We start from the raw sequence: 27,486 nt of genomic DNA, 5'->3' as shown, positions 1-27,486 counted from the left end.
TTCTCCATCACATGTGAGAAGACAGCCACAGCAGTGGTATCAGGCTCCAGCAAGCACACGGTGGTAGAGACACAGCTGATAAAACCAGTGCAATTCAGAGCAATCACAGTGAGAAACCCGGGGCCCCAGGGTGCTACCTGTGGGTTCAGGTGAGGCCGCAGCCCACCCTGCAGTCCTATAAGCACCAAAGTGTCCCTGGATCTGGGGTGGGCATTGGTGGGATAGTGCAGGAGACTCAAGGGGAAATTAGAATTCCTCCCTCTGAGAAAGTACCTGGAAAAAGGCAAACCTGTCAACTTGGTAGAACCTAAACCCTTTGGATATTTAAAGGCAAATCCAGGGGCCCACTTTCCTACTGTAGATTTGGGGGGTGTGCCTCCGAGTGAGCTTAAAAATCCTGATGGAACAGCCCACAAATCTTTCCCAGTGCGTGGTCGGGACTTCCGACATCCTTATGACCTGGTTAAAAAGTGGGAGTCAAAACGGAGTCTCTCTTCATCATCAGAATTGAAGATAAAGCCCTGGTTGGTTTGGCTCAGTGGGGATAGAGTGTCGGCCTGCGGACTGAGGGGTCCCGGGTTCAGTTCTGGCCAGGGGCACACGCCTGGGTTGCGGGCTCGGTCCCCAGTGTGGGGTGTGCGGGAGGCAGATCGATGATACTCTGTCATTGATGTTTCTGTCTCTCTCTCCCTCTCCTTTCCTCTCTGAAATCAATAAAAGTATATTAAAAAAAATTGAAGATAAAATCGAAACCGACATTCCCAGGAAAAAGAGAAGTCACGTACGCAGTATCCATAACATCCGATAGTCAGAAAAAACAAAAGTCCGCGCAACCCCCATCCGGAGTTGAATGGCGTCTCTGACGTTGGGTGTGTCTCTCATCCCGAGAGAAGAGATGCTCTGTGTGCTGATGGGACCGTGTGACGCTGAGGGACAGACTTGAGCTGTGGTGGGGACCACATTCCGCAGAACCTAAGGACATGCAGAGACATCTACAACCACCAGGCCTGCTGCGGGGTTAACAGGCTCCCCCTCCCGGCCACGAGGGAGGAACCCAGAGGCAGGGAAGGGATTGGGCAGAGCAGGGCTTTCTCGGGGGGCGGTCTGGCCCCAGAGAAGAGCTTCCAGGTCTCATCCGGGGTTTACACCAGCTGGAATCCCTAGGGTTTTAACTGGAGTGACCTTTTCAATGTGTGATCTGTTTCACGCATCTGCCCTTCTTATGAGCCATGGAATTTCCACGGGAAGGACTAAGGACTGGTCCCAGTGATGGGAAAGGCCTTTAGGACTCGCTCAGAGGTAGCAGATGTCTCTTGAGGTTTTTCTGGGTATTGAAGAGAATTTCTAGCCAAGCGTGTAGCCCTCGTTGGACCCTGAGTTTGTTACGAGTTGGTAGAGAGAGAAACAAGAACCAGCATTCACCCCTGAAGGAAAAATGGCCTGCCACAGAGGGAGGGGCTGGCGGCTGGAAAGAAAGGCCACGCAGTTTTCTCAGGGAGTCGCCTGCTCCCCCTCCCCCTCTTCCAAAAGATCAGAGCCTCCCTCTGGAAAAGCCGCGAGGGCAGTCATGACATTCCACAGTCCGTCTGCAGCTCAGGCTGCTAGGAGAGCCAGAGATGTCAGTGAGACCCCCGTAGTGCTGCTGGTCAAGGGAAAGTGGCTCCCCAGAGAGAAGACGGGGGCGGGGGCTGCAGGGCACCTGGGGCTGTGTGTGCTTGGCAGACAGGTGCATGCCTGGCTCCCACCTCTGTACCGCCTACTGCCAGGCAGCTTTCAACCTCACCGCTGACCAGTGTCAGGCAGCCTGGGTGGGTGCCCCCAGAGGCTGGTGTAAACCAGAGTGGCCAGCCTGGTGAGTGGCCCAGAGCACCCAGCGGCGAGGTGATGCAGCCTTTGCAAGAACTTTGCAGACAGCACAATAAAATGGGTAACCACAGCCCGATGAGCAAAGACAATAAAATCACAGAAAGATCGCTACTTGGAAAGATCAAATTCTCCTTTGCGGTTCAGCTTTCATTTTGCGTCTGGCAGATTCAACGTAATACTGGCTTTGTGAGCAGCTGCTGAGCCCTGATTTAATTATGCATGCGATAACGTATACTTACTACTTGTAATGCTAAATTTAAGTAATTTAGAAATAGTGTTGCATGCTGGACAAGCAATTCATTGTACAAGTGTAACTCACCTGGTGAGGGAAAGGACAGGTAGATAAAACACGTGGGCTATTTCAACTCTGTACTTGAGCTAGACTACTGTCCACAGGGCAGTAGGTCTATGGTCACGCCTAGGATTTACTCATCCACAATTTTCTCAAAGAAACGAGGCAGAAGGGAGGCAGGGAGGAGAGAAACCAACTTTATAGCAAATTCTTATATAAGACCTCCTCCCTCCACACACACACACACCACTGAGCCTGGTCAGTTACCCCCCCCTCCACATACACACCCACCACTGAGCCTGGTCAGCTACCACACCCCCTTCACACCCCCACCACTGAGCCTGGTCAGTTACCACACCCCCTTCACACACACACCCTCCACTGAGCCTGGTCAGCTACCACACCCCCTTCACCTCCCCCACCACTGAGCCTGCTCAGTTACCCCCCTCCACACACACACCCACCACTGAGCCTGCTCAATTACCCCCCCTCCACACACACACCCACCACTGAGCCTGCTCAGTTACCCCCCCTCCACACACACACCCACCACTGAGCTGCTCAGTTACCCCCTCCCCCCCATACACACCCACCAGTGAGCCTGGTCGGTTATCCCCCCTCCACACCCACACCCACCACTGAGCCTGGTCGGTTACCCCCCCCTCCACATACACACCCACCACTGAGCCTGCTCAATTACCCCCCCTCCACACACACACCCACCACTGAGCCTGCTCAGTTACCCCCCCTCCACACACACACCCACCACTGAGCTGCTCAGTTACCCCCTCCCCCCCACACACACCCACCACTGAGCCTGCTCAGTTACCCCCCTCCACATACACACCCTCCACTGAGCTGCTCAGTTACCTTGCTCCAGTTTCCCACTTTCCAGCCGGCGCAGGGACGGAGGTGGCATCTCTTGGCGGGGTCGGGCCTCTGAAGGGCCGCACAGTCGGAATCCACCCGGGTGCTGCACTCCACGCGGCGCCAGTAGGCCCCCAGGCCGCACGTGGTGGAGCACTGGCAGGGACAGAACACAGAGGCTGAGCCGGCTTCCTCGGACACACCCACGGCACCTGCTGTCGGAGTTCCGTCTCGCTGCTCACTAAGACCGCCAGCAATCTGAAAAACTGCCTGCACTGGGCCCGGCCCCGGGCAAATGGCTGCAGCTTGGCTGGCAGGGCCCAGGCACCAGGAATTTAAATACTTTCCATTCTAATAAACAGCCACGGTTGAGAATCCCTGGTTGATATGCGGGAGGACAAGCCAGTGCAAAAAAAACAGGGGACATTTGTAATGCTTTCAACAATAAAGTTTAAAAAAGAAGGTTTGCTGGCTGAAGGGCCACCTGCCGCATTTCGTGCCAGTGCTGTTCCAGGGGACGACAGGCCCATGCACCTGCCTCCCCCCTCACCTCTGCACCTCACCGCTTACACCACCACAACCACGTTATCTCAGCCAGCTCCCCGTCACACACTGTGCTGTCAAAGGGCATTGCTATAAAGAAACCCAGGCTTGGGAAGCCGGCTGGCCCCAGGAGCAAGACTAGGATTTTCTGCTTCTAACCCGCAGGATAATATTGCTACAGCAGCTTCTCAGCAGAGAGTGGCCGTGGGAGTCACCGGGACACGCTGTGACAGGCAGGTTCTGACTCAGGAGGTCTGGAGGGGCTGGAGAGGATGCAGTTCTAACCGGCTGCCGGGGGTGCAGGTGCTGTGGGTCCTTAGACCACAGACCACACGTGGAGTTAGAAAGATGCTACGACATGATGCTTTTCATTCCTTGACCCGATGGTGGGGAATAAATCAATCACCGTTTGCCACACGCATAGTCCATTCCTCACAAGATGTTTTAATTTGTTTATAACTCTTAAACAGCTCAGGGTTAGCATGGGGGCACCTTGAAAACTGCACAAACATTCCCCCTATAATTTCTTGTATTCTACGTGCCTGGTGCTTTCACATGGTTGCTTTGACTTGCATGCCCTCTTCCCTGCCCATCCACAGAAGGCGGGCTGTTTCTGGGCATGTGAAACGCAGCTCTGGGCTAATAAAGAAAAGGGGTGGGAGTTCCACCTATGACATTCTGGGAAGTTTCTTTTGATGAGTTATAAATAAAAACCAGCCTTACATTAATTTTTCACCCTCCATATAATTCCATGTTTCACTCTGTGCGACTTCTTGGGTTAGAACACATATATGACAGATAAATTCACTGCAGAATCATAGCAAGGGCAGAGTAGAAAACAGCCTAGTTCCGTGGTCAGCAAACTGTGGCTGCTCGCGAGCCACATGCGGCTCTTTGGCCCCTCGAGTGTGGCTCTTCCACAAAATACCACGGCCTGGGCAAGCCTATTTTGAAGAAGTGGCATTAGAACAGGGGTCCTCAAACTTTTTAAACAGGGGGCCAGTTCACTGTCCCTCAGACCGTTGGAGGGCCGGACTATAGTTTAAAAAAAACTATGAACAAATTCCTATGCACACTGCACATATCTTATTTTGAAGTAAAAAAACACAACAGCAAAAACACCTGCATGTGGCCCCCGGGCCGTAGTTTGAGGACGCCTGCATTAGAAGAAGTTTAAATTTAAAAAATTTGGCTCTCGAAAGAAATTTCAATCGTTGTGCTGTTGATATTTGGCTCTGTGGACTAATGAGTTTGCCGACCACTGGCCTAGGTCATCAATGTTTCCAATAGGCTCATGGAGCTCATCTCTCCTCCTCCTTCAAGTTGTTTGGGATTTGGTTTGTATCTCTCAAGTTCCTAGCACTTTCTCCCCTGAACTAGACTACGTGTCTATAACAGAGACAATGACAGCTGAAGTGCACTGAGCACTGACCACCAGCGAGCCCTCGTTCACACCATGCGCTTTGCAATGGGACTTTGCAGCTCCTCCCGGCCGGCGGTGGAATATAGTGACTTTGGCGGATAAAATGCAGTGGGTGATGTTGTGCCAGTTCTCAAGGGGCCTGGCTGGTCTCAGCCCTCTCTCTTGGACCCCATCTCCGCCATGGGAATAAGGCTAGTCTGCTGTGGGATGAGAGATCATGTGGAACAGAGCAGGGTGACCCGGCCAAGGCCATCCCAGTGCGGCCAGCTTCATCCAACGCTCCAGCAGATGCATGACCAGCCACGCTGAGATCAGCTAAACTCGGCCCAGACAGCACAACCTCCCAGCTGACCCACAGACTCGTGGACAAACATAAATGTTTACTGAGGGGTTGTGGTTGTTTGCTATTTAGCGTTACTATGGCAATGGACAGTTCTGGGGTAAACATTTTGTTTCCTAAGCTGCTGAAACACAGTAGGCCCCACGCCTGGTCATGAAGGAAGCTCCCGCCAAGTGTGTCGGGTTGGAAAACTGCGCTCTGGGCCGGTTCCCTTTCCCGGCCAAGCTCCCTGGAAGTAGTAGCGCTCAATGGCTCCTGCGAGGTTGATAAATTTTTGGTGAACTATAATGCATTCCAAAAGACAGTTTACTTCTGTCAAAGTCAAATGGTTACATTTGAGATGGAATTAATTCTGTGTATCTTGATTAGAATATAATCAAAATGTGTCAATTAACTGCTGGGCTCCAACAGTCATAAGGTTGAATGTGCACTTTTATTTATTTGGAGACAGTAATTTCTCATAGAATCGATGAACATTTATCAGTTATCACATATTAACCTTTTGTACTCGGATGTCGAGTGTGACTCGACACGGTTAGCATCGGTAGCAGCTCGTATGTCGAGCCACACTCGACACGTAGTTTCACCGCGGGGGGGGGGGGGGGAGGGGGATTTTTGTCTATTTTTCCAGTATCTTTTCTTGTTTTCATTAGCATGAAAGGACAAGTAAAATGTAAATGCCGTCTCAACTGATGCCACCACCTAAGCTTATCTTTTGCATAGGCAGCAATCTTGAGTAGGAGGGTCCAAGGCATGAGTCGTTGCATCATGCCTTTTTGAGCTTGCATCATCTTCCTTGGTAAAGAACCTTCCTTATCTTTTCGTCTCCTAGGTTTGTTTAGGTTTCTATTAGCATATCACAGATGTCATGACACAGGGTTTAGTTGGATGATTGGTTTGCCCCCTAGCAGTCGCACGTTCTGAGTGAATTTAAACATGTGAATGTAAACCAGGTCTTCATGTGGGTGAATGTTTCAAAAAATATCACACCATGAAAAATTATAGAGATTAAAATTACTCTTTGAATGTATCAATAATTTGAAATATAAAAAAATCCAAATAAATAAGTTTGTATGAAAAGAAACTCCAGTTTTTTATTCTACTGCCGTGCTTTGTAAAATCTGGGGCATTTAAAAAATTAAATCCCGAGTAGAATAAAGGAATCGAGAAAAAAACAAGCGAGTGCAAAGGGTTAAGTATCTTCAGGACAAAAGCATTAGAACACATTTAAATTTAATAATTCCACAACTGCTTTGGGCTGCGGGGGTCGGGTTAAAAGACGAGAGGATGGGAAAGAAACTAATTTCTGGCCATCCTAATGCTACTTTTAAACGAAGCTTTTGTATTAGCTTGTGGCCTGAGAAGGGCTTGTCCTTTCTCATTCGCAGCCCCACTGTGGGGGCTCTTCCATCTGAGGACTGTGATCGTTTACCGAAGGGTCTCCCCTTCGGACTGCAACTTGGCATCTCCCTCCACCTCAATATAAACGCCGTTCTCCCCAAAGTCACCAGTGACCTGCTAAGTGCAAAATCCACTAGGCCCACTGTCAGCCCTTACGTTCCTAGACATCCATGTACCATTTCTCTTGGCTTATGTCTTAAATAGTAGACTGTTCCTCACTAGCCTTCCACATGGGATCTCTTTGTTAGCCAGGTCCCATGCCTGGCCCACCCTTCCTTGCATCCTACGGGTTAATGGGTGACCTCCTTCCCTCTCAAGGTCCTAACTTTTACCTACTGGTCTTAACTACCAAGTCTCATCTCCAGTGCTCACCTCTCCCAACAGCCTCAGACTCATAAACATCTACTGGTTATCACCCGGATATCCCAGGGTACCACCAATTTAACTTTATCCGTAACTTCACTCATCTCCTCTCCTTGTCTCTGCTAACACTCACTCCTTCTCTATAATGTGCGGTATCTCCATTTATAGGAGCACGGCCCAACAGACACCCAAGATTTATTCCAATGGAATAGTCATGGCAGAGTCCTCTCCTCCTCTCTCCTTCCAAACCCCACATCCATTATTCACAAAGCCCTGTGGCTGTTGAGTCCTAAAGGTATTTTGAAGTTATCTTCCCCTCATCAACCTGAGCATTCTTGTCCTAGGTCTCACACCTCATCTAGGCCACTGCAGTAACCTCTCAACAAGTCAAATCCCTCATCCTCACTGCTTCCAGAATGAGCTTCCTAAAACACATATGGCCATATCATCCGGTGGCACAGACTGCGAGGTAGTCATTATAAACGGTCTTCTCTTCTTCCTGGGCACACAGTTAGATTACGTTTCTCAGCTGCCTTGCAGTTTGGTGTGGTCGTAGGACCGAGTTCTAGACAACAGAGTGTGAGCAGAAAGAATGGGTGCCCCCTCCAGGCCTGGCTTATAACCACCCACAGGGATGCCTCTCTGCTCTCTTTTCCCTTTCTGAGACTAGGAGGGTGACCCCCGGCAAATTTGCTGAGCCATTGGCAGCCTGCATTCCAAAATGACAGCATGGATCAGAGCATCATTCTCTGCAGCCACCATTGCAGACCTGGGATTACCTTGCATTATGATGTGAGAGAGAAATCAACCTCTGTTTTAGCCAACCACAACTTGTAATGAATGCTCTGTTTGTTACAACAGCCTAGCCTCGTGTGTGTGTGTGTGTGTGTGTGTGTGTGTGTGTGTGTGTGAGTTCTAATTACAAATACACATTGTACATATATCACACTTCAATTACTCTGACATCAACCCTATAGCTATGCCTTTTATCTGCTTCTCTTTCAGATCCTGTTTGACCAGGCTGTATTCTTTTCAAGGACCACAGGGTCTTTGATTGTAGGTGCTTTCAGACTACATCTCCATGAACTAATTAACAAAATACTACAAATTAACTAGGAGCCTCAGTTTCCATAATGTGTTCTCTTGGTCTTTGAGTCTGCAGAGGCCATACACGGTCCAGACTGCTTTGATGGATGTAAGGCAACAACCTGTTTATCTGTCCTTTAAGGATGCCCCATGTTTTTGGGAGGGAAAATACGTTTTGAGGGTGCTACGGTGCTACTTTCAAGTGCATCCTTTCAAGGACATCACTCACAAAACCTAAACAGATCAATTTTATTTCTAGGCTGAACCCACTGGATTTGTGAGCTCAAAAGTAACCATAGAGCCCTCAATCTTACTTTAAAACACTTTGTGGTGAACTTTGTGAGTTTCTCATCTGTTTACCCAGGGTCACCACTTACTTGGCATGATTTGTATGTCATGTGACTAAAGAAGAAACCACTAGAGCAGAAGGCAGAGAGAGTGGTGATGTTTTCTGATTTGCAAAGTGATGGGTCAGAGGCAGTGAAGGCTGTCCTCTTGGGTTCAAATCCCTGCTCCGTCACTCAGGGGTGGGTGATACAGGCCAGCTACTCAACATCTCTCAGCTCAGCTTCCTCATCTCTAACATGGGAAAATATGATCAATCTCCTTGCTCTGTGGTGAGGATTAAATGAGGGAATTCGTGTTAATTAGCACAAAATCATGCTACTTCAGCATGGGACATGCTTTAGAAATGCTCACTGTCAACATCCTCCTCACTAGAGCCCATTAGAACTTTGCTAATGGAAAGAAATCAGAGTAAAATGTTGGGAATCTCCATACTCTGAGCATGAAAATCTCTTTTCCTCCAGAACCTGTATTTTTCACATGCACGTGGAGATGGTACGATGCCGCTCCACGGACAGGAAATGCGATAGTTACTTAAGAAATCAAACACAAATCAACATGCAAAGAGTTCAAATGTAAACAGAAAATGTTGAAAGTCTGAATTTACCTGTTTATTACTAATATAGTCAATTCTATGACCCAAAATGATGATTATTTCATACCAACCCATTTATACAGCTAGTTGTCAATTGGTGCTGAAATTCACTAGAGACAGTAGAGTAGAATAGAAAAAAGTTAGAAGATTCATCATCCAAAGGACACGTGTGTCCTTAAACAAGTCAGTGAACCACGGACTATCTTAGTTTCCCTATTTATAAATTGCTATCAATCAGACCCTACATGCTCCTCAGGGCTGTCAAAGGGAAAAAATAAAAGATTACATATGAAAGGGTTTGGAAATTAACATGCTTTATAAATTAAAGGTCTGTTTTTTTAATATTAGCTATTATTACTTCACTTCCTCTTAGCTACAAACACGAGCCATGAAATGTCATAAAAATGCTGACTAGTTTGAACAAGCGGTTATTTTGCCACAAAGTCCCCCTTTGAGTTGTCAAATCACTTTTAACAAGTACATATTCTGTGCATTTGAAATTAAAATGGGTGAGAAAGGATTTTGATGCCACCAAGGACTGAATCGGTTCTAGAAATGGAAAAACAAATGTCATACGCCAAATTCCTGCACCCTGACAATGGGGACCAGCATTTTTTCATCATATGTTTTTTTCTCCCTCCATATTCTAATTCTTGTAACAATTTCACATGATCTTTTTGAATACAAGCAAACACACCCACAAGAAAGAAAGTAATTGATACAGTGAGCTACAGACTTCTTTAAAGAATGGTGCTAGAATTCCATTCTAATTGTTCTTACTTGATGGGTTGAGAGTAGGGTCTCAAACGTTAGCTTTCTGAATGAAACGTGCCCTTTCCGCCCTTTCAGTTGGCCTTCATCACAGGATGACCACAGCTCACAGCTGGAGGGACCCTGAGGTAACCTACACTGGCTCATTGTCCTGCAAATGAGAAGCAGGCTCAGTGGGAGGCCCCGCTCCCCACTATCACACAGCTGGCTGACCAGACCTCCTGACGTGGTTCCAGATTCTTTTCACTGTATCTCACCACATCTGTTCTCTTCCCTGGAGGTTTTTTTTTTTTTTTTCATTTTTGGAATTAGGGAAGTAAAGAGGGGGGTGAGGGCATAAACCTGATTGCTTCATGCTTACTCCACACTAGACTGCATTTCAGACAAGCCCATTTTGAAACTTGCACAAGAATGCATCAGCCCTAACTATTTTCCAGAGAGAAATGGGCATGCGGTAAGAAATGGAACTCCTGCCCTAGCCGGTTTGGCTCAGTGGATAGAGCGTCGGCCTACGGACTGAAGGGTCCCAGGTTCGATTCCGGTCAAGGGCATGTATCTTGGTTGCGGGCACATCCCCAGTGGGGAGTGTGCAGGAGGCAGCTGATTGATGTTTCTCTCTTATCAATGTTTCTAACTCTCTATCCCTCTCCCTTCCTCTCTGTAAAAAAAAATTAATAAAATATCAATAAAATATATTTTAAAAAAAGAAAAAGAAATGGAACTCCTACCTCACTCCAGTTTCCGACGACCCAGTGCGCAGGGCTGCGGTCCGGGCGCTGCTGGTAGCTGGAGGCATTCAGCAGGAAGCCCTCGGCCATCAGACTGGCTGCGTCGTCCTCGGTGAGGACGGGCCCCGGGCTCTGTGTGGGGTTCATGCTGCTGGGCAGTTGGGGGGCGCTGTGGCTTACTGACTTTTCCGAGGGTGCTGGCGGGTGGCCTCCCCCCAGAGGGAGTGACGTGGTAGCTGGCTTTCCAGGGCCCACCCCCTCAGCTCTGGGTGTCCCGGTTTTGAGAGCAGCAGGTCCCTGGCTGGGCGGCAGTCCTGTCACTGTGCTGACGGGTGGCCACAAGGATGCCCCCCACAGAGAAGGCGTTGGCGGAGCTGCAAGGGGCACGTCTGTGCTTCTTTCCGCGGAAGCACCCTGCCCGGGGGCCGCCGTCTGGGCCCACAGGACAGAGCTGCTGGCGGTCCTGTCCTCAGGGGGCTCGCTGCCTGCCCCCGAGCCGCTGGGGCTCTCGGTGTCCGGCTCCCCGTCCAGGGTGCTGGAGGGTGGGGGCACCTGCCGGGCCCCGGGGCTGCTGGGCGGTGCCCCGTCAGAGCCGCTCACGGTGGTGGCTAGAAGGCCCCCCTCGGAGGTGGGCCCAGGCTCTGAATGGGGGGCACTCTCTCCCTGTGGCTGGCTGCTCGGCGGCCAGGCCGTGAGGACGGGCTGGGAGGCAGCCCCAGTGGGAATTGCATCAGGGGTATCCAGCTCGGTGTGGATGGAGCTGTTTTGCCATCGTGTCCCTCCCAGGTCTTGTTCCCGGGCGGCTGTGGTGGGACGAGGGCTGCTGGCGGCCCCGGTGCTGGTGGCCGTGGTGCTGGTGGCCGTGGTGCTGGTGGCCCCGGTGCTGGTGGCCGTGGTGCTGGTGGCCCTGGCCCCGGGCCCCGTGGGTGTGGGCGGCGATCTGGGGCCGGCTGGGGGCGGGATGGGCTGCCGGGGGCCATGCCCAGAGGTTGGCGGCCTTCTCCCGCTGGGCACGGAGCCTCGGCCGGGGGCCAGGAACCTGCGGCTGGACGGGCACTGCTGGAGGCCGCACAGGGCCCGGCTGTTGGGCTTCCTCGTCGCGTCGCAAGGCTCGTCGTGGTTCTTGGCGCAGGTGACACTGCGCGTCCGCACGCCGCCGCCGCAGGACACAGAGCACTGCAAGAGAGGGACAGCGGTCAGGGTGCCCTGGGTCTCACTGCAAGAGAGGGACAGCGGTGAGGGGGGGCCTGGGTCTCACTGCAAGAGAGGGACAGCGGTCAGGGGGCGCCTGGGTCTCACTGCAAGAGACGGACAGTGGTTGGGGGGCCTGGGTCTCACTGCAAGAGACGGACAGCGGTCAGGGGGGCCCTGGGTCTCACTGCAAGAGAGGGACAGCAGTCAGGGGGGCCCTGGGTCTCACTGCAAGAGACGGACAGCGGTCAGGGGGGCCCTGGGTCTCACTGCAAGAGAGGGACAGCGGTCAGCGGGCCCTGGGTCTCACTGCAAGAGAGGGACAGCGGTCAGGGGGGCCCTGGGTCTCACTGCAAGAGAGAGACAGCGGTCAGGGGGGCCCTGGGTCTCACTGCAAGAGAGGGACAGCGGTCAGGGGGGGCCCTGGGTCTCACCCTCATGCTGAGGACAGACAGAAACACACTGCATGGCTCAAATGGTCACACCTCGCCTCTCTGTTTGTTTTGCGTGGATACGCCTTCAGGTCCCCATGGAACTATGTATCTTCTGGAGACCATCTGAGGCTCAGAACCAACCATTTACCCTCCACAAGCGGAAAACACAAACCATGAGGGTGTAAATGAAGTCTCCCTGGGCTTTGAGTGTTGGACAGTGGATTCACAAAGAGTGCAAACATTTAAATAAGCCACCTAGTCTTTTAAAGAGATATTGCTTTCATAATATCTCTCCTAGGGTTTTGATGCTATTAAATGAATATAAAATGCTTACACATTCTCTGGAATCCATGAAGTTGTTTCTAATGAACCTTCCCCTTGCTATGTAGGGAATACCCATTGTAACTCCCATAGTCTCACCCACAAGCTCCATTTCCACTCTCCTGTGTCAGGTAGAATCCTATGAAAAGCTAGACATACTCACACCTGTATGTAGATCCAGGACCTTTTCTGCCATTTAAGGTGGGTAGTTAATCAAAGGTGGGAGCGACCCTTTACAAAGTGTTCGGTGAGCCCTGTAGCACGGTATTAATCTATATGGGGTCATGGCAGCGACCCCACTCCCCGCCTCAGTGTTCCCTCCACGTTCTGCAGGGCACTCCAATCCTGGCTCTGTGCTGGGAGGCTGTGTGACCTTTGAAAAGTTTCTATGCCCGAGTTTCTTCACCTGCACAATGGGGCTTAATAAGCCATTGTGAGGTACTGTCCATGCCCGATATGTATTTGCTATTAATATGTAATTAAATACTGATTGCCGATTTGGCAGGGTCCTTTCGTTACTATGAAAGCAATGCATTAGTCCCCCCTCCACACTTTTTTTAGGTTTATCACATTTGTGTGGCCCCTTAGCCCTGTGCTTACAGTGCTCTGTGCATAAAAGGGTCCTGAGTTTGGCTACTGATTTATGGCCCCCAAGTGAAGGAGGTCACAGATCAACTCCATCAGGATATTTGAGTGCCATTGACCCGATAGGCTTGTAAAATCAGAGTAGCATATTGCCTTCTTGCCTGATAATAAAATTACCATTTAGTAAACAATTGCTATTTGCCAGGCACTATGTGAAGGGCTACATGGATTATCTTTAAGCCTTACACTAACCCTGTCTTTCTAAGTGAGAAAAGGCAGAGAGAGGTTTAACACTAGCTCAAGGTCATACAATGAAGGCTTGCCAGGGCTGGAAAATCTAGAAACACTGCTATCCCACTAAAATCCATTAGTCTAACTGCCAGGAGAAATAGGGGACTCAATGAACTAATATCCACCTCATGGAGTTATTTTACACGTGAAATGAGACACACTATGTAGTATAGAGAACACTCAACAAACGATGGATGACATTATTGCTATTTCCATCGATTCACTTTACTTACAAATAATTATATGAGTAGAGCTTACTGTGTGCCTGGCACTGTTCTAGTAAGAACTTAGAAATATTCATTTATTTAATCCTCATAACGTCCCTTGAGGCTAAGTACCACACCTCTCCACATTTTGTGGACGCAGAAAACAAGCCACAGAAGGAACAATACAAGCCACAGAAGGAACCACAAAGAGGTTACCTAGCCAGTAAGTGGCCAAGCCAGGCTTTGAGCCCAGGGACTCATGTCCCAGAGACCATGTCCTTCACCACTAGACCGGCTGCCTCTCACAGGCTGGTCCCTAGAGTGGTGTCCCTAGTGAACATGGAGCCACAGAAACTTTGATATGTTATCTTTGTTTACAACATAAAGAGCCCCCTTCTTTATCCTTCTAGCCAGAAAGTAAGTTGGGCAAAACCAGGAGACGAGTCTTGCTGAAACTTGAGATTGGGAGTAGAACCTGAGCTTGGAGGAGGAGGGGCTGGCCACAGGGGGCAGACAAGCCCTCCCTGGGAGAAGCCTCTTGCTCTCACTAGGTCTCCGCTCTGACCACGGACTCGGCTGAGCCCGCCCTTCTCTCCTCGCTTGGGCTGGTAGATCTGCCTTGACTGAGAAGAGCTTCTCATCAATTTGCCTTTCCTCCTTCTTCCCACCTTGGTCAGTCCAGGAGGACCATTCTGTAGGAGTCCCGGAGCCTCACGGTTCATGGGTCTTTTGGCCCAGTCACATGAGAGCTTTAGACTCATCCAGGGCAACCCGAAAGGCCCAATGCAGACCAAAATGAGCAGGCATTTCTTGCCCATTACCCTGTTTGAATTAAGGTCAATCGCAAGACAAAATCCAAACCATGAACACTATGTATATATAGCAAGAATCACTATGTTTTCTCTCTTAAAAAAGTAGCTGATCAGAGTTAGAATGTCAGACATTTCATTGTATTCCGGCAAACAGAATATTTGAGAAGTTGAGGGCGAATGTATACAGCCATTAGCAAGATGGCAGAGGGAAGAAAGGAAGACCCATTTGATGAGTATTTTGATTCCGATTTAACTACAGGCACCTGTGCTGGCAATATCTGAACGAAGGCAGCGGCTCAGCCTTTCTGCTCTGCTCCGTCAAGTGCAAGCTAGACACTGCATTCCCTGTCTGCTAACAATACACCGGCGCGGGCCTGTATCTGGAACAACAGACACAAGTACTTGTCACCTCCTGCCAACGTGTTGGTCCTTTGCTCCAATTAAGTCACGTCATTTTGCTCCCCACAAACAGGAACACAATAAAAAGAACTCCTCAGCCAAACATGTAATTGCAGTTCTTCTAAAAAGCATTAGGACTCCGGCAATTAGTAAATTCTACATGCCAAAAATTAACTGCTTCTGATGCAGCCAAAACATTTTTGGTAAACAGATTTAATGGGCCAGCCGCAGTACCCCATTCAGCCTTATTTCAACAACAGTGTAATTTACAACACTGGCTCTCCTTGTACCCTCCTGGGAATAGCAGGGGGAATGTTCTGGACTATTGCTGATATGGCCACATGAATCAGTGCTGCTCTCGGCAGTACACCTGTATTAGTTTGGAGGTACATTTTCTTTACATGTATACCTCTGTCTTTTCTTTTTGTCCTAGCTCTCCGTTTGATAGGAAGTTCTTACAGTACAGGGACCATACTTTCCATTTAAAAAAATTCCGGCTAAATGACCAAGAACGCATTCTGGACAGGATTAGAAGCTAAATAAGTCCAAGCTGTGACTGTGAGCTAATGAAATCGAGTTTTGGAAATAAGGTCATCAAAGTGGCTGTATTCAGAGGAGTTTGTGTTCAATTAGTTATCTTCAGGGGTGGCAATGTTGCTCACACAAATTTTCAAAGTCCTCTTCATTAAACACTTCCAGAGTAACTTTATACGTGATTAAAATTAGTCTCATTTACTTATAATAAAATATAACTTTTTAAACAAAAAAAGGTTTTATCTGAATTGGTCACATTACTCCCTTACCCATCAAACTTAGTTCCAATTGATTTTCTAATTGATTCTCCTGAACCCAATGTTTTCCATTTCTCGGAAGGTGAGTTCTAAGAAGAGTTCCTCAGACATTCTGGCCAATGGGAGCATTCCTGTGGAAAGCGTGTGGCTCCCCAAGGAAGCGTATGGAAGGCAGCATCCCTGGATAAACTCTGCCCTGCTGGTTTTTAAAAAGCATTTGTTTTCTGTCACTCCTTAGGTCGTTGACTGAAATGTGCATAAGGAAGCAGAGTGGAGCCCCAGACTCCAGGGCCCTGGGAGCTAAAGGGGTCCTTTTCCATCACAGACCCTGTGCGCATGAGCCTGGGTGTTACCAGGGGCCATGGTGACTCAAGGGCAACGGAAGCTGGAAGTTTTCATGACCGAGCCCACTGATTTCTAGTTACATGCAGAGAATTAAGTCAAATTAACGTTGGGGAAACGCACCACTTATTTGAATGCATGTGGCGAATAACAGCGGCCATCCTAAACCTGGGTCAGGCCTGGCCTTGCCACGTGCCGGAAAGATGGGTGTTTGAGAGGCACCGCCTGTCACCCCACCATCAGAGCAACACTCCTTGGTTTCACTTTACTGGAGTAGCTCTAGGGACACGTAAGCATGGTCAGTGTCTCACACACTGGCTCTCGGGGTGGGTGGGAGCCCTGACATGCTGCCAGTGGTTTAACAACAGGCCGACAAAGCCCTGATGATTTATCACTGAGCTGCGTGAGCCTGTGAAGCAGGGCCCAGCTCTTCCCCCGCAGGTGTTTGACCACTGGACAAGGGAGAAGAAGATCCTGTAAGAACAGGAAACAAGCAAATGGAATCCTGGGCAGTAGGGAATGCAGCAAATGGAATCCTGGGCAGTGGGGAATGCAGGAGACGGGCCAGAGGTGCGACGCTGGCCACTGCACCTTTTCTCTAGGGTCACTTGGATTGACGAGGAATGGGAGGGGCTGGTGAGGATGCGGCATAGATAATGCCAGTCTCCCTTTGGACCCCTGGGCTCACCTCACTCCAGTTGCCTACGGTCCAGTCCGATGGGCACAAGATGTCCCTGTTGCAGGACACAAGGGCCTTGGGCTTCAGCAGGTGCAGGCAGTCTGTAGCCGGCAGAGCCTGCTCATCAGAGCCCATGGTCTGGATACACAGCACTGTTCGCGTCTTCTCTCCGTGCGGCCCACACGTCGCCGAACACGCTTCCCACTCCCCTGCCCACCACCTGCAGACACACATGGACATGTGAGAGAAGATCACCAAAACCCCCGTTACATTATTCTTAAAACAAGCAGGTTAACTTAATTCCTTTTCTTTAATCCCTTCTGAATCTGCATGCATGACTTAAGTTTAGAGTCAGATTTTTCTGCTTGTTTATGTCATTTTCATTGTGTTTTGATGTGTGAGAAATACTGTACATTTGGGTAGATTTGGGGGTTCTGGCCTTAGCACGAGCACTTGTCCGTTCTGAGGTCCTGGGCAGCAGCATTATGTGGTTGTACTGCTCAGCAGATGGATCTGGGTTCAAATCCAGACTCTGCCCCTTGTAGGTAATGGCGTGGTTTCCAAGCTTTGGCGCTTCTGTGACCTGGTGGAGGGATCTGCTCCACCCTTCCCCAGCTTTTACATCATGCCTGCCTTAAGTCGCCTCTATTAGTTTCTGTAACAAATCACCACAAACTTGGCAGTTAAAACAACAGAAATCTAGTTTTTTATAGTTCTGGGGGACAGACATCCAAAGTCAGTATTACTGGCATGAAATTGAAGTGTAGGCAGGGAGGCACTCTCTCCAGATGCTCTGGGGAAGGCCTGCTCCCGGCCTCTTTCAGTCTGGGTGGCTGCCAGCATTCCTTGGCTTGTAGCCCCTCATGCCGATCTTTAAGGCTAGTATCTTAGCGTCTTTCAAATCTCTCTCTGCTCCACCTTTGCATCGCCTTCTCCTGTGTGTGTGTTTGTGTGTGTGTGTGTGTGTGTGTGAATTTTCCCTCTGCCTCTCCCTTATAAGAACACTTGTGATGACATTTAGGGCCCAAGTGGATAATCCAGGATAATCTCTTCATTTCAAGACTCTTGATCACATCTGCAAAGATCCTTTTTCCAAGTTTGCGGCTGCGGGAACAGGACGTGGCTGTCTTTGACCTAGTTTTCAGCCACCACATTCAGGGCCAATGTCCAGTCCCGAGAGCTGGGTTAGTGACGAGTTCCTTTGTCAAAGCCGCTCCTCTGTGTCTGCAGGGGTTCGGCCTTGGCTCATTTTCTGCCCACCAGCCTCTGCACTCTTGCCCAATAGCCATCTCCTTCGAACTCTGCCTGTATCTTATTATAGGGTTATCTCCAACCAGAAAGTTCTGGAAATTGGAGGGCAGAGGTAGGAAGAAATAACCACCCTTGTGGAAAGGGAATTCTGGAAAGAGTGAAGCCCAGTTGTAGCTACAGGCGAATAAGAAAATGTCAGATACAGACTGATGTCTGTTATAAAACAGGACATCATCTGATACCCAATCCACAACGTCTGATACCCATCGTTTTTAGGTACCCAGCCTTGGCCTTAGCACGGGAGTGTGTGCATCAGATGTTTTGGCTCCCACCACACTAGCACAGTGCTTGCTTCGCTTCAGACCCAGCCCAGGAGAGAGGAGGGGTGCCAGCCTCTCTGTGGGGGCGTCTGCTGCTCGCAGACCTGCTGCGGGCTTTGGAGCCTTGGATTCAAACCTCTGCCATCTCCCAGCTGCACGATGTGCGTGAGGCAATGAACTTTCCTTCCTCTGTCAAACTGGCACAACAACGGTTACTCTCCAAGTAACTGAGAACAATAACGAGAACATATTAGGCATCTCTAAAACGTTGCCAAGAGTGAAGGAGGCACTTAAAACACCCCTACTGTTTACTTCTCTTCCACTTTCACAATTGCTGTTTCAACACTAAGCAATTCTGACACCAGCTGTTTGGAGTTCAGGACTCAGTCCCACCGGACTGCCCACGCCCTGCCCTTCAGACACCCATGGCAAGTCCATGTTGTCCCCTGCACTTCCGACCTACTGGCTAGAAATAGAGGGTTCCCATGACCTCCTCCTCGGCTCCGGTAATTTGCCAGAGTGGCTCACAGAGCTCAGGAAACATCTGATTTGCTAGATTACTGGTGCATTAAAGGATACGCTCAGGAACATCCGAAGAAAGAGGCGTAGGGCAAAGGGCACAGAGCTCCCACACCCTCTTCAGGCGCGCCACCCTCCCAGCACCTCCGGGTGGCTCAGCACCCGAAAGCTCTCCTTATTTATTTATTTATTTATTTATTTATTTATTTATTTATTGGAGGCTTCATTACATCAGCACAACTGATGAAATCATTGGCCATTAGCAATTAACTCAACCTCTAGGCCCTCTCCCTTCCCTCATCCATCCATCCTTCCTTCCTTCCTTCCTTCCTTCCTTCCTTCCTTCCTTCCTTCCTTCTCTCTCCCTCCCTCCTTTCCTACCTTCCTCTTCTTCTCTTTTTCTTTTTAACACAAACCCCTCATAATAACATCCAAGCTACCTTCTGTGACCCCAGTATGATTAGTAGAGATTAATCTCTCTATTAAAGTGGTTCCCACCAAGGGTGACTGTCCCACAGCAGACATTTGGAGACCTATGGTTGTCATGGTGGGGCAGGGTGCTGCTCAGATCTAAACAGCTACAGAGGAACACTGTTGGGCATCCTACAGTCCACAAGACAGCCCCCCACAGCAAAGCACTATCGGCCCCAGGTCTCAACAGGGCCGAGGCTGAGAAAGCCGGGGTCGTAACCCTACTCCTCCAGGCAGCCGTAGGTACAGCGGGCACTGGGATCGAAGTGTCCACGTGCTGTCTGGAGGCGGCTGTCCCCCTGGGAAGATGCTCTCGGAAAAGCCACACGCAATAACGGAAGCACTTTCGGGTGACTAGAAAGCATTCCCCTGAAACTTGGTCTTCCTAAATAATTAAACACAGAGCACACCAGCTCAGCAACCAACACTGCGCTCTGCGGAGTGTCCTCACTCACAGCTTGCCACCAGCTCCAGCACCGCAGCCCGGGAGGCCGGTGGTAGCTCCCCGTATTGACTCTCACAACAGAGCCCCGGCCCCCCTGGGTCACCGGGCTGTGGTGCACGGAGGACGCAGCGCTCCAGCTGCCAGCAGGGCTCACCTGGGCGGACAGTCCCTCTCCCGGCACTTCTTCTGCCTCCCATTGGGCTGTGTTTCTGGGTCACAGAACGTGGCCTTCACCGTCCCGTGGCCCTTCTTCACGCAGTGGGCGGTCTGGCGGCGGATTCCTGGGGGGCGGGCAGGAAGGTGCACACCTATTCAATCCCCAGCCCACACGCTCGGTGTCAGGCCCTGGTCATGCCAAGGGCTTGTGCGTAGAGCTGATGGGAAAGTTGTCCGGAAGGCATTTAGTTCTTAAAGTGGGGGCAAGGAACGGGTCCTCTTATTGGCCACACTCACGCTGCAGCGGGCAGTGCGTGGAGGGACCAGATATACAGGTGGACTCATCTATCACCTAACACACCGGTTAGAATCCAGCTGTGGGGATAAGACTCACACATCTACGCCAAATAAAAAAAGGAGTGAGATTTAAAGAAGGAAAGCAGACATCACCGCCAGGTACTCCAACCCAATTGCGACGCTACGTGTTTAGTAAAGAAATAGAGGAGGCAGGGACCTTCATATTAGCTGGGGTTCATCAACTGTAAGACAGGGGTAAAATGCAAAATCGTGTTGTGAAGTCTGAGGGGTTCAGCTCTGCAAGGAGAGGCTCTGACACAGGAGCTGAGAAGGCTGCCGCCTCTGGCGACCAGGCCGGGAAGGTAGTCAGAGCGGCAGACAGGGAGCAGCAGGTACAGCAAGCCCCTCTGCAGGCGGGCTCGGCCTTGGATGTAAGTAACAGCTGACTCAAGCAGTGCTGGCCTTGACCAGGTGTTGATCTAAACCAGGTGTGTGTCCCAGACAAACACAAACAGAGAGAAAATGGGTTACCTATGATCGATTTTAACATAAAACTGCAGCCTCACAACAACCCAATGAGGTCAACATTATCACGACCACTATCTGACAGGTGAAGAAACTGAGGCACAGTGAAGGCCCACAGGCTGGGCAAGGAGAAGGACCCCCGGCCTTGCTAACTAGGACGTCATTCGCAAGAGAACTTGGAGGAGCGGCCAGAATATCCTGTCTGGGGTGAAGGGATGGTGAGGAAGAGGGTCATCATCCCTCTGAGAGAGAGGACACTTCAGTGTTGAATGTGAAACTGGGGGTGAGGAGACTGAGACCCCAGGGGACGGAGCCACCAGCTTGCATAAGGCAGGCACCTGGAGGCACCGGCCTGGAGTGCGCTCATGGCGCACGGAACTGGAAAGGCCCGAGTACCCCAGGGAGACGGTCACCTCCTCACTCTCCTGGCAAGGACGTGGAGGGGCTCCCCTCAGCCACACAGCCGACAGGACCTGAACTGCAGCCAGGCCTCCCACCGCCGCCACCTCACCCTGCCTCACAGGTTCGCAGCCAGCCCAGTGGCCCAGGCTGGCATCTCACCCTTCCCTTTGAAAACGTCTGAGGGAGTTGCAAATAATGAGAAAATCCTTTAAGCTTGCTCAGTGGTTAAAGCATTGGCCCGAGTACCGGATGGTCTCGGGTTTGATTCCCAGTCAAGGGCATGCACCTGGGTTGCAGGTTCAATCCCCGAGTGGTAGGGGTGCATGTGGAGGACAACCAATCGAAGTGTCTTTCTCACATTGATGTTTCGATGTTTCTCTCTCCCCCTCCCTCCCCCTATCTCTAAAAAAAAAAAAAAGCAATGAAACTATATCCTCGGGTGAGGATTAACAACAACCAAAAATATCCTTTCAAATGACTCAACAGCATTATATTGTTAAACAAAACAGTATTTTTATCCTTTTTGAAAACAGACGTAACCTTTCAACCATGCAGGCTTTCTCAACTGATAGACGATGTGTTATTCTTATTTTGTCATAAAAATAAACCACTTTCATCAGCTGGAAGCAACATTGTAAGGGGAACTTCGCTGGCACAATGAGCGAGTCATTGTTTGGAAAGACAAACTCCCTCAGAGCATCTTAGACCAGGAGTGGAGAGGGATGGAGAAGGGCTGACGCTGGAAAAGCTGACATGTACCTGCCGCTGCAGCGTAGAAAACAGAAGAAGCTTAGATACTTAGAAGTTTTATTAAAACTTGGGTAGTTTGGCAAACTCTTGATGTTAGAAAATCAAAGGAAGCAAGCAGGTGACTCGCAAAGAGTTCAGAAACATTCCCAAAGGCTTGCTTCTGCGCAGGAATGGCAAGGACCAGTGTGCTCAGCGCTCATGACTCTAGGGGGAGAAAGGGGGCACAAAACATGAAATAAACCCCCTTCAGGATGATAGTGACATTGCCTGGGTCAATCCGCTGGGCCAGCAGTGAGGGGACAGATGGACTGGCCAGGCACATACTATCGAGTGCGTAACTGAAAATTAATAAGGATGCATCAGAGTTTCTCTGTTGGAATGAATGGTCTGAACTGATCTAACAGTTTGTGCAAAAGAATAATGCCAGCAACACAGTTGATTATGTATGTTTATGTGTATATCTTATGTGTATATAGGCTTATGCATTCTTATACATAGAGATGTGAGTGACAGCAATGACAGAAGGGGTGGGAGGTAGCAGGTAGGATGATTTTGTTATTTTAAGTGACTCATGCTACCCATGAAGTGGGATAGTGTTATTTGAAAGTGGATTTGGATTAGCTGTAAATGTACATTGTAAACTCCAGGGCAATCACTAAGAAAAGTAACTTAGCCACTCTAGTTAAGGGTTGTCATTAACAGTTCATTCACGAAGTACAGACCTCCACTGCATATCACTTGAAGTTTATTTTATATATTTACGCATGTGATAAACCCCTCATTCCATAGCACCTGCTTAAGCCCATCTCAATAAATCCTCCTATTATCTTCATGCAGTCCTACCTTTAATATAAACCTTCTAGCTATTGTTAGAGATCAATATCTGGACTTGGCTGGTTTTCCCTGACAAAGTCAGATGGATTGGCACCAAGATCTGTTGAGACAGTAAAAAACGTATCTGTCTCTGGTTTTGTAAGGAAGTGAGTCTGTCTGTTACACATCACTATGTGCTCACATCACTATGTGGTCATATCAGTATGTGGTCACACATCAGCATATGGTCACACATCAGTATGTGGTCACACATCAGTATGTGGTCACACATCAGTATGTGGTCACACATCAGCATATGGTCACACATCAGGAACCGAGTGGAATATGTGTCCCCATTTATGGTTCTGTTGTATCAATGTATTTGGCCAAATCTCAAACTACATGGATAGCTGAGCTTTAGTAGGAATGCTGTCAGATACACCCTGATAGGATGTTTCAGTAACCCTACCCATCTGTCCCACACGTGTTTACTTCCAGTGAACACGATCTAGTTTCCTAGGCGGCTTAGGACAGTTTGAACCATCTCTAGGAGTGTTGCATGGTCTTTGGAATTTTTAATGTTTGCTTTTTCCTACTAGAACACGATGCTCCTTACACAGAGGGTCAATGGTAACCTCCGGGGAGAATCCAGCCACGTGGGGGAGGGAACACCTGAAGCTCACGGCAGAGCAGGGACGCGTGCTCCCCTCTGTGCAGCCGCCGTTGCGCTTGTAGCCCCGAAAATGCGGAACAGAGGAGTCCACAGAGCATACACTGGAGAAGGTCACGATCAGAAGTGATGACCCATTTTCTAACAATGGCGCCATCACTACACGTTTTATAGGAAACAGGAAATGTTGGCTAGAATGTGCTACAGCTGACCGAGTTCTGCAGTATTAGAGACACGATGGGGTGAAAAGGTGGCTTTTACATCTCTACAAAAGCAATCTTGAGTTTTTGCCAAAATATTTTCTTGTTTAATGAAGAGTCCTGAAGCTTCCTATTGAGACCAGCCTCTGTGTCAAGCCATTTCTGCAGCTGTTTCTTCACAGATAACCCAGTGGTTGGACTTTCATGGCTGATCTTTTGAAGGGCAACTCAGGTGAATTTTCTCAGCAAGCCTTTTGTCATGGGTGGTAGCACTTGTGATTCCATCCCCTTCCAACTTTTCCTGAAGGACAGCTAGTCCTAAATTCCCCCAGGCTCACCCCAAAGTCAGCCCTGGGGGTAAGGCAGGAGGGAAAGCAAGTGAGGCTGAGAGGACAGAGGAATGGACACGAGCATGGAGAGAGGACCGTCGCTGGTCTCCACAGAGGGTCCCCTTGACCTCTGAAAAGTGGGCTATGAAACATAGGCTGCCTTTGCGACATTTCGCTAAGTTTATAATATTGTGTTGCCAGTTTTTAACATGGATTTATGATCTAGAACAAAGATAATAAAAATTGTTACATCGTCAAACTAAGGAAATAGCATCCTAGTGAATTTATGCTTAAATAGCCTTCTGCTTCAAAGGCACAATAAGAACACATACAATGAAATATTAAATAATAAAATGTAAAGATATAAAAAGAGAAAGCCAAGAAGACACGATGCTGCAATGTAGGTAAATATCCCCACTGAAGGGTGGGCAGCGTTCAGGGAAGGGTCTGCCAGGCTCTTGGGCAGAAGCCATTAGAGGTGGCCCCGTGCTCAACTCCAGTGACGTCTGAGGACCTGAAGTGCTCACACGAGAAGGGAAGGAAATGAGACTGCCCTCGTCTCAAAGTTTTAAAGCCTTAACCAGTGATGAGCTCCAGGCCTAGGAAAGTGATAAAACAAGGATGCAGCTTTTACTCAGGAGCTCAGCCAAGGTGCCTGCTGGCTCCATGACGATTTCTACCACCTCCTCAATGTCTCTAAGAGACCGCCATGCTGATCGAGCTTACCCAGTCCTGTCCTGAAAGGAGGTCGCACAGTGTGGCCAGGAAAAAGATACCAAAACACTAGGAAGAGTGGGTGCACACGGAGAGAAGGGAGGGAAGGGGCGGGAAAGAGAAAAAAGAAAAAGAAACTAAAAGGAAATCACATTCAAATCAAGCCTGTAAATTATAATTCCAAAATACGTAAAAAATCTGATGCTAAGAAAAGCAGAAAAATAATTACAATGGGGATTCATTCTGGACAAGATATAAGGCCGCGCTATGAACTGAATGTTTGTGTCCTCTCACATTCATGTATTCGAGCCCTAACGCCCAGTGTGATGGCATTGGGGATAGGGCCTTCGGGGCGTCACGAAGGCTGGAGTAGGTCCTGAGGTAGGGCACTCTGATGGAATGAATGCCCTTCTATCCAGAGAAAGGGACTCGAGCGGCCTTGCCCTCTCTGCCATGTGAGGCCACAGCGAGAAGCTAGTCATTTACCAGCCGGGAAAAGGATTCTCACTAGGAGCGGAATCCCCCAGCACCTTGATCTTGAACTTCGCAGCCTCCAGAACTACCATAAATGAGAAATAAATGCTTGTTGTTTAAGCCCCTCAGTCTAGGATGATTTGTTAGAGCAGCCCTGAGCTGACTAAAACAGGCAGTCTGACAAACACTTTTAAAGTCAGCATGACACTGCCTTGGGCATTTTCACCTAGAAATCTCCTGGGCACTTTAATTGAACACATATAACCACGAACTCTTCTTCAGAGCTGTTTTGTGTCACATCTTCCAAGTCTCCGTGAATGACACCACCATTTAGCCAGTTACCCCAGGGAACACAGTGGTGTTACCCTTCAACCTTCCCTCATGCTCAAACCACTCTACCAGATACACTGAATCAATCCCGAAGTCCAGTCTAGTCTAGCTTCTAAATATCGCCACATTTATATAATTTTGCCCTCTGTGCCACTTTAATTCTTGTTAAACCACTGTTAGGACTTCCCTATGCCACTACAAAGATCTCCTATCTCTTTTCCTTGCCTCTAGTAGTCAACTCTGGGGAAAGGGGAAGGGAGTGAAATTTAGGAGTACTTTTCAAGTTACTGGTTTTTAAAAAGATTGGTTTATATTGGTTTTAGGGAGAGAGGAGAAGGAGAAAGAGAGAGAGAGAAATATGGATGTGACAGTGAAACATCTATTGCCTGCCTCCTGCATGCCCCCCACTGGGGATCAAGCCTGAAACCCGGGCATGTGCCCTGACCAGGAATCTAACCGGCGACCTTTTGGCACGTGGGATGACACTCAACCAACTGAGTCACACTGGCCAGAGCTCTTCAAGTGTTTCTGTGCATTTTTCCTTTAAAAATGAGGATTGAAACAAACATGACATAATGGGAAGATCTGATAAAGCTGAGTGGTTGATATATAGGAGTTTGTCATTACAGTTTCTGTCTTGCTGGGACATTTGAAATGTTTTTCCAGTGTAAAAGCATAAAACTAAAATAATACAATACTAAAAAGAAAATAAAAGGATTGATTACCTGATTATAAGCTCTTAACTATGGGAATCAATCTATATATATAAAAGCCTAAGTGACCAGCAGATTGTTTGACTGGTAGCTATGATGCACACTAACCACCAGAGGGCAGACGCTCAACACAGGAGCAGAAACCACAGGCCTGGAAACATGGAACAGACTGATGAATCTCAGAAAGAAGTGGGGGGGGGGGGGGAGGGAAGGGCAGGAAGAGATTAACTGAAGATCGTATATGCATACTAAATGCCCAGTGCATGACTGGTGGGGTTCCTTGGTCTGGCCTGTGCCCTCTCCAAAACTGGGACCCGTTTGGGGATGTCAGAGAGCCAGTTTCAGCCCGATCCCTGCAGGCCAGGCCAAGGGACCCCATCGGTGCACAAATCCGTGCACGGGGCCTCTAGTTTGGTATAAGTTTCTTAACATTATTGTAATATTTATACTTTGTGAAATTAGCCATTTTATCTGTAAATTAACACTAACAAGATCATCCTTTACATGGATGGCCCAAAGATGCTCATCAGAAAATGATGATTACTAAGGAACAGGTTAAGGGAATCTTGCTTTGTCTAGCCAGTGAAATATAATGCATCCCTAAAAGTGAGAGCTCTGAAGATTGAAGAGCAAATGGAAAGGCACCCATGTTATGGTGTTAAGTGAAAACACGTGTGTATAGGTACGCAAATACATCCATATGCACACCACTATACACATCGATGAATACTGAAAGGCAATAAAGCCAAGCACCAAAGTGCATGTGGAAGGGAGGTGACTTTGTTTTTAATTTTTCAGTAACGTTTTCCACTTTTATAATATAGAAAGTTCTCTCTTAAAGGAAATGAAATATATTGCTGAGTACAGTGTTTTGGGCGGGCTTCCATTTTTACAGTTAGCCGTGTGTGTCCTCTGGGAATAGTATTAGCATTTCATTCTGTGTGTGTGAGAGGCTGTCTTTCCTCTCTGCCACATAACAGAACTCACTGTCCCTCGGAGGCAGTGTGGCTGAAATGGTAGTTGCTGTTAAGGGTTAATCATTGCCTGAGTAAGCAGAGGCAATGCTGAAGGACCAGGCTGTGTCAAAACATGATGCCTGACTCACCCTTCGTAAGGAGGCCTCATGTCTTAGCTAGCTGGGGGTGTACCGTTATGATCACTGCACAAATCGGCCATTTCCCTTGTGTTCCCCATGCTCTGAAACATGTGCAATGCAAAGGGCTCGTTCATGTTGAAACAGAAGGGGGTGGGGGATGGATGTTCTCCTGTTTTAGTGAGGCAGGAAGTTCCAGAACAGACTGAGACATGATCCAAAAGGAGAGAGAGAGGCACGGTCTTTCTCATATGAAACTACTGTTAAAGCACCCCCAAGTGAGCGCAAGGCCCTGAGCCCTGCCCTCGTGGGCCCTGGACAAGTTCACGGGGCCCTACAGGGG

At 48.9% G+C, this 27,486-nt stretch overlaps 1 protein-coding gene across 2 annotated transcripts in view; it reads right to left on the bottom strand.

Moving 5' to 3' along the window:
- The window catches only part of ADAMTS12 (ADAM metallopeptidase with thrombospondin type 1 motif 12), a 183,548-nt gene that overhangs the window by 20,479 nt on the left and 135,583 nt on the right, over positions 1-27,486 (bottom strand). Inside the window, exons 17-20 of one of the 2 annotated variants that reach the window (XM_079792513.1) lie at positions 19,832-19,958; positions 16,681-16,891; positions 10,621-11,796; positions 3,029-3,181 (exon numbers count right to left, since the gene is read on the bottom strand). In XM_079792513.1, the coding sequence (XP_079648639.1) occupies positions 3,029-3,181; positions 10,621-11,796; positions 16,681-16,891; positions 19,832-19,958 (1,667 nt within the window). The remainder of the gene's footprint in view (positions 1-3,028; positions 3,182-10,620; positions 11,797-16,680; positions 16,892-19,831; positions 19,959-27,486) is intronic. The other variant, XM_079792514.1, reaches the window with a different exon arrangement.

Source organism: Cnephaeus nilssonii (assembly GCF_951640355.1).
Source record: "Cnephaeus nilssonii genome assembly, chromosome: 2".
In the NCBI taxonomy this organism is placed as follows: Eukaryota; Metazoa; Chordata; class Mammalia; order Chiroptera; family Vespertilionidae; genus Cnephaeus; species Cnephaeus nilssonii.
This window is presented reverse-complemented; position numbering and strand designations above follow the sequence as displayed.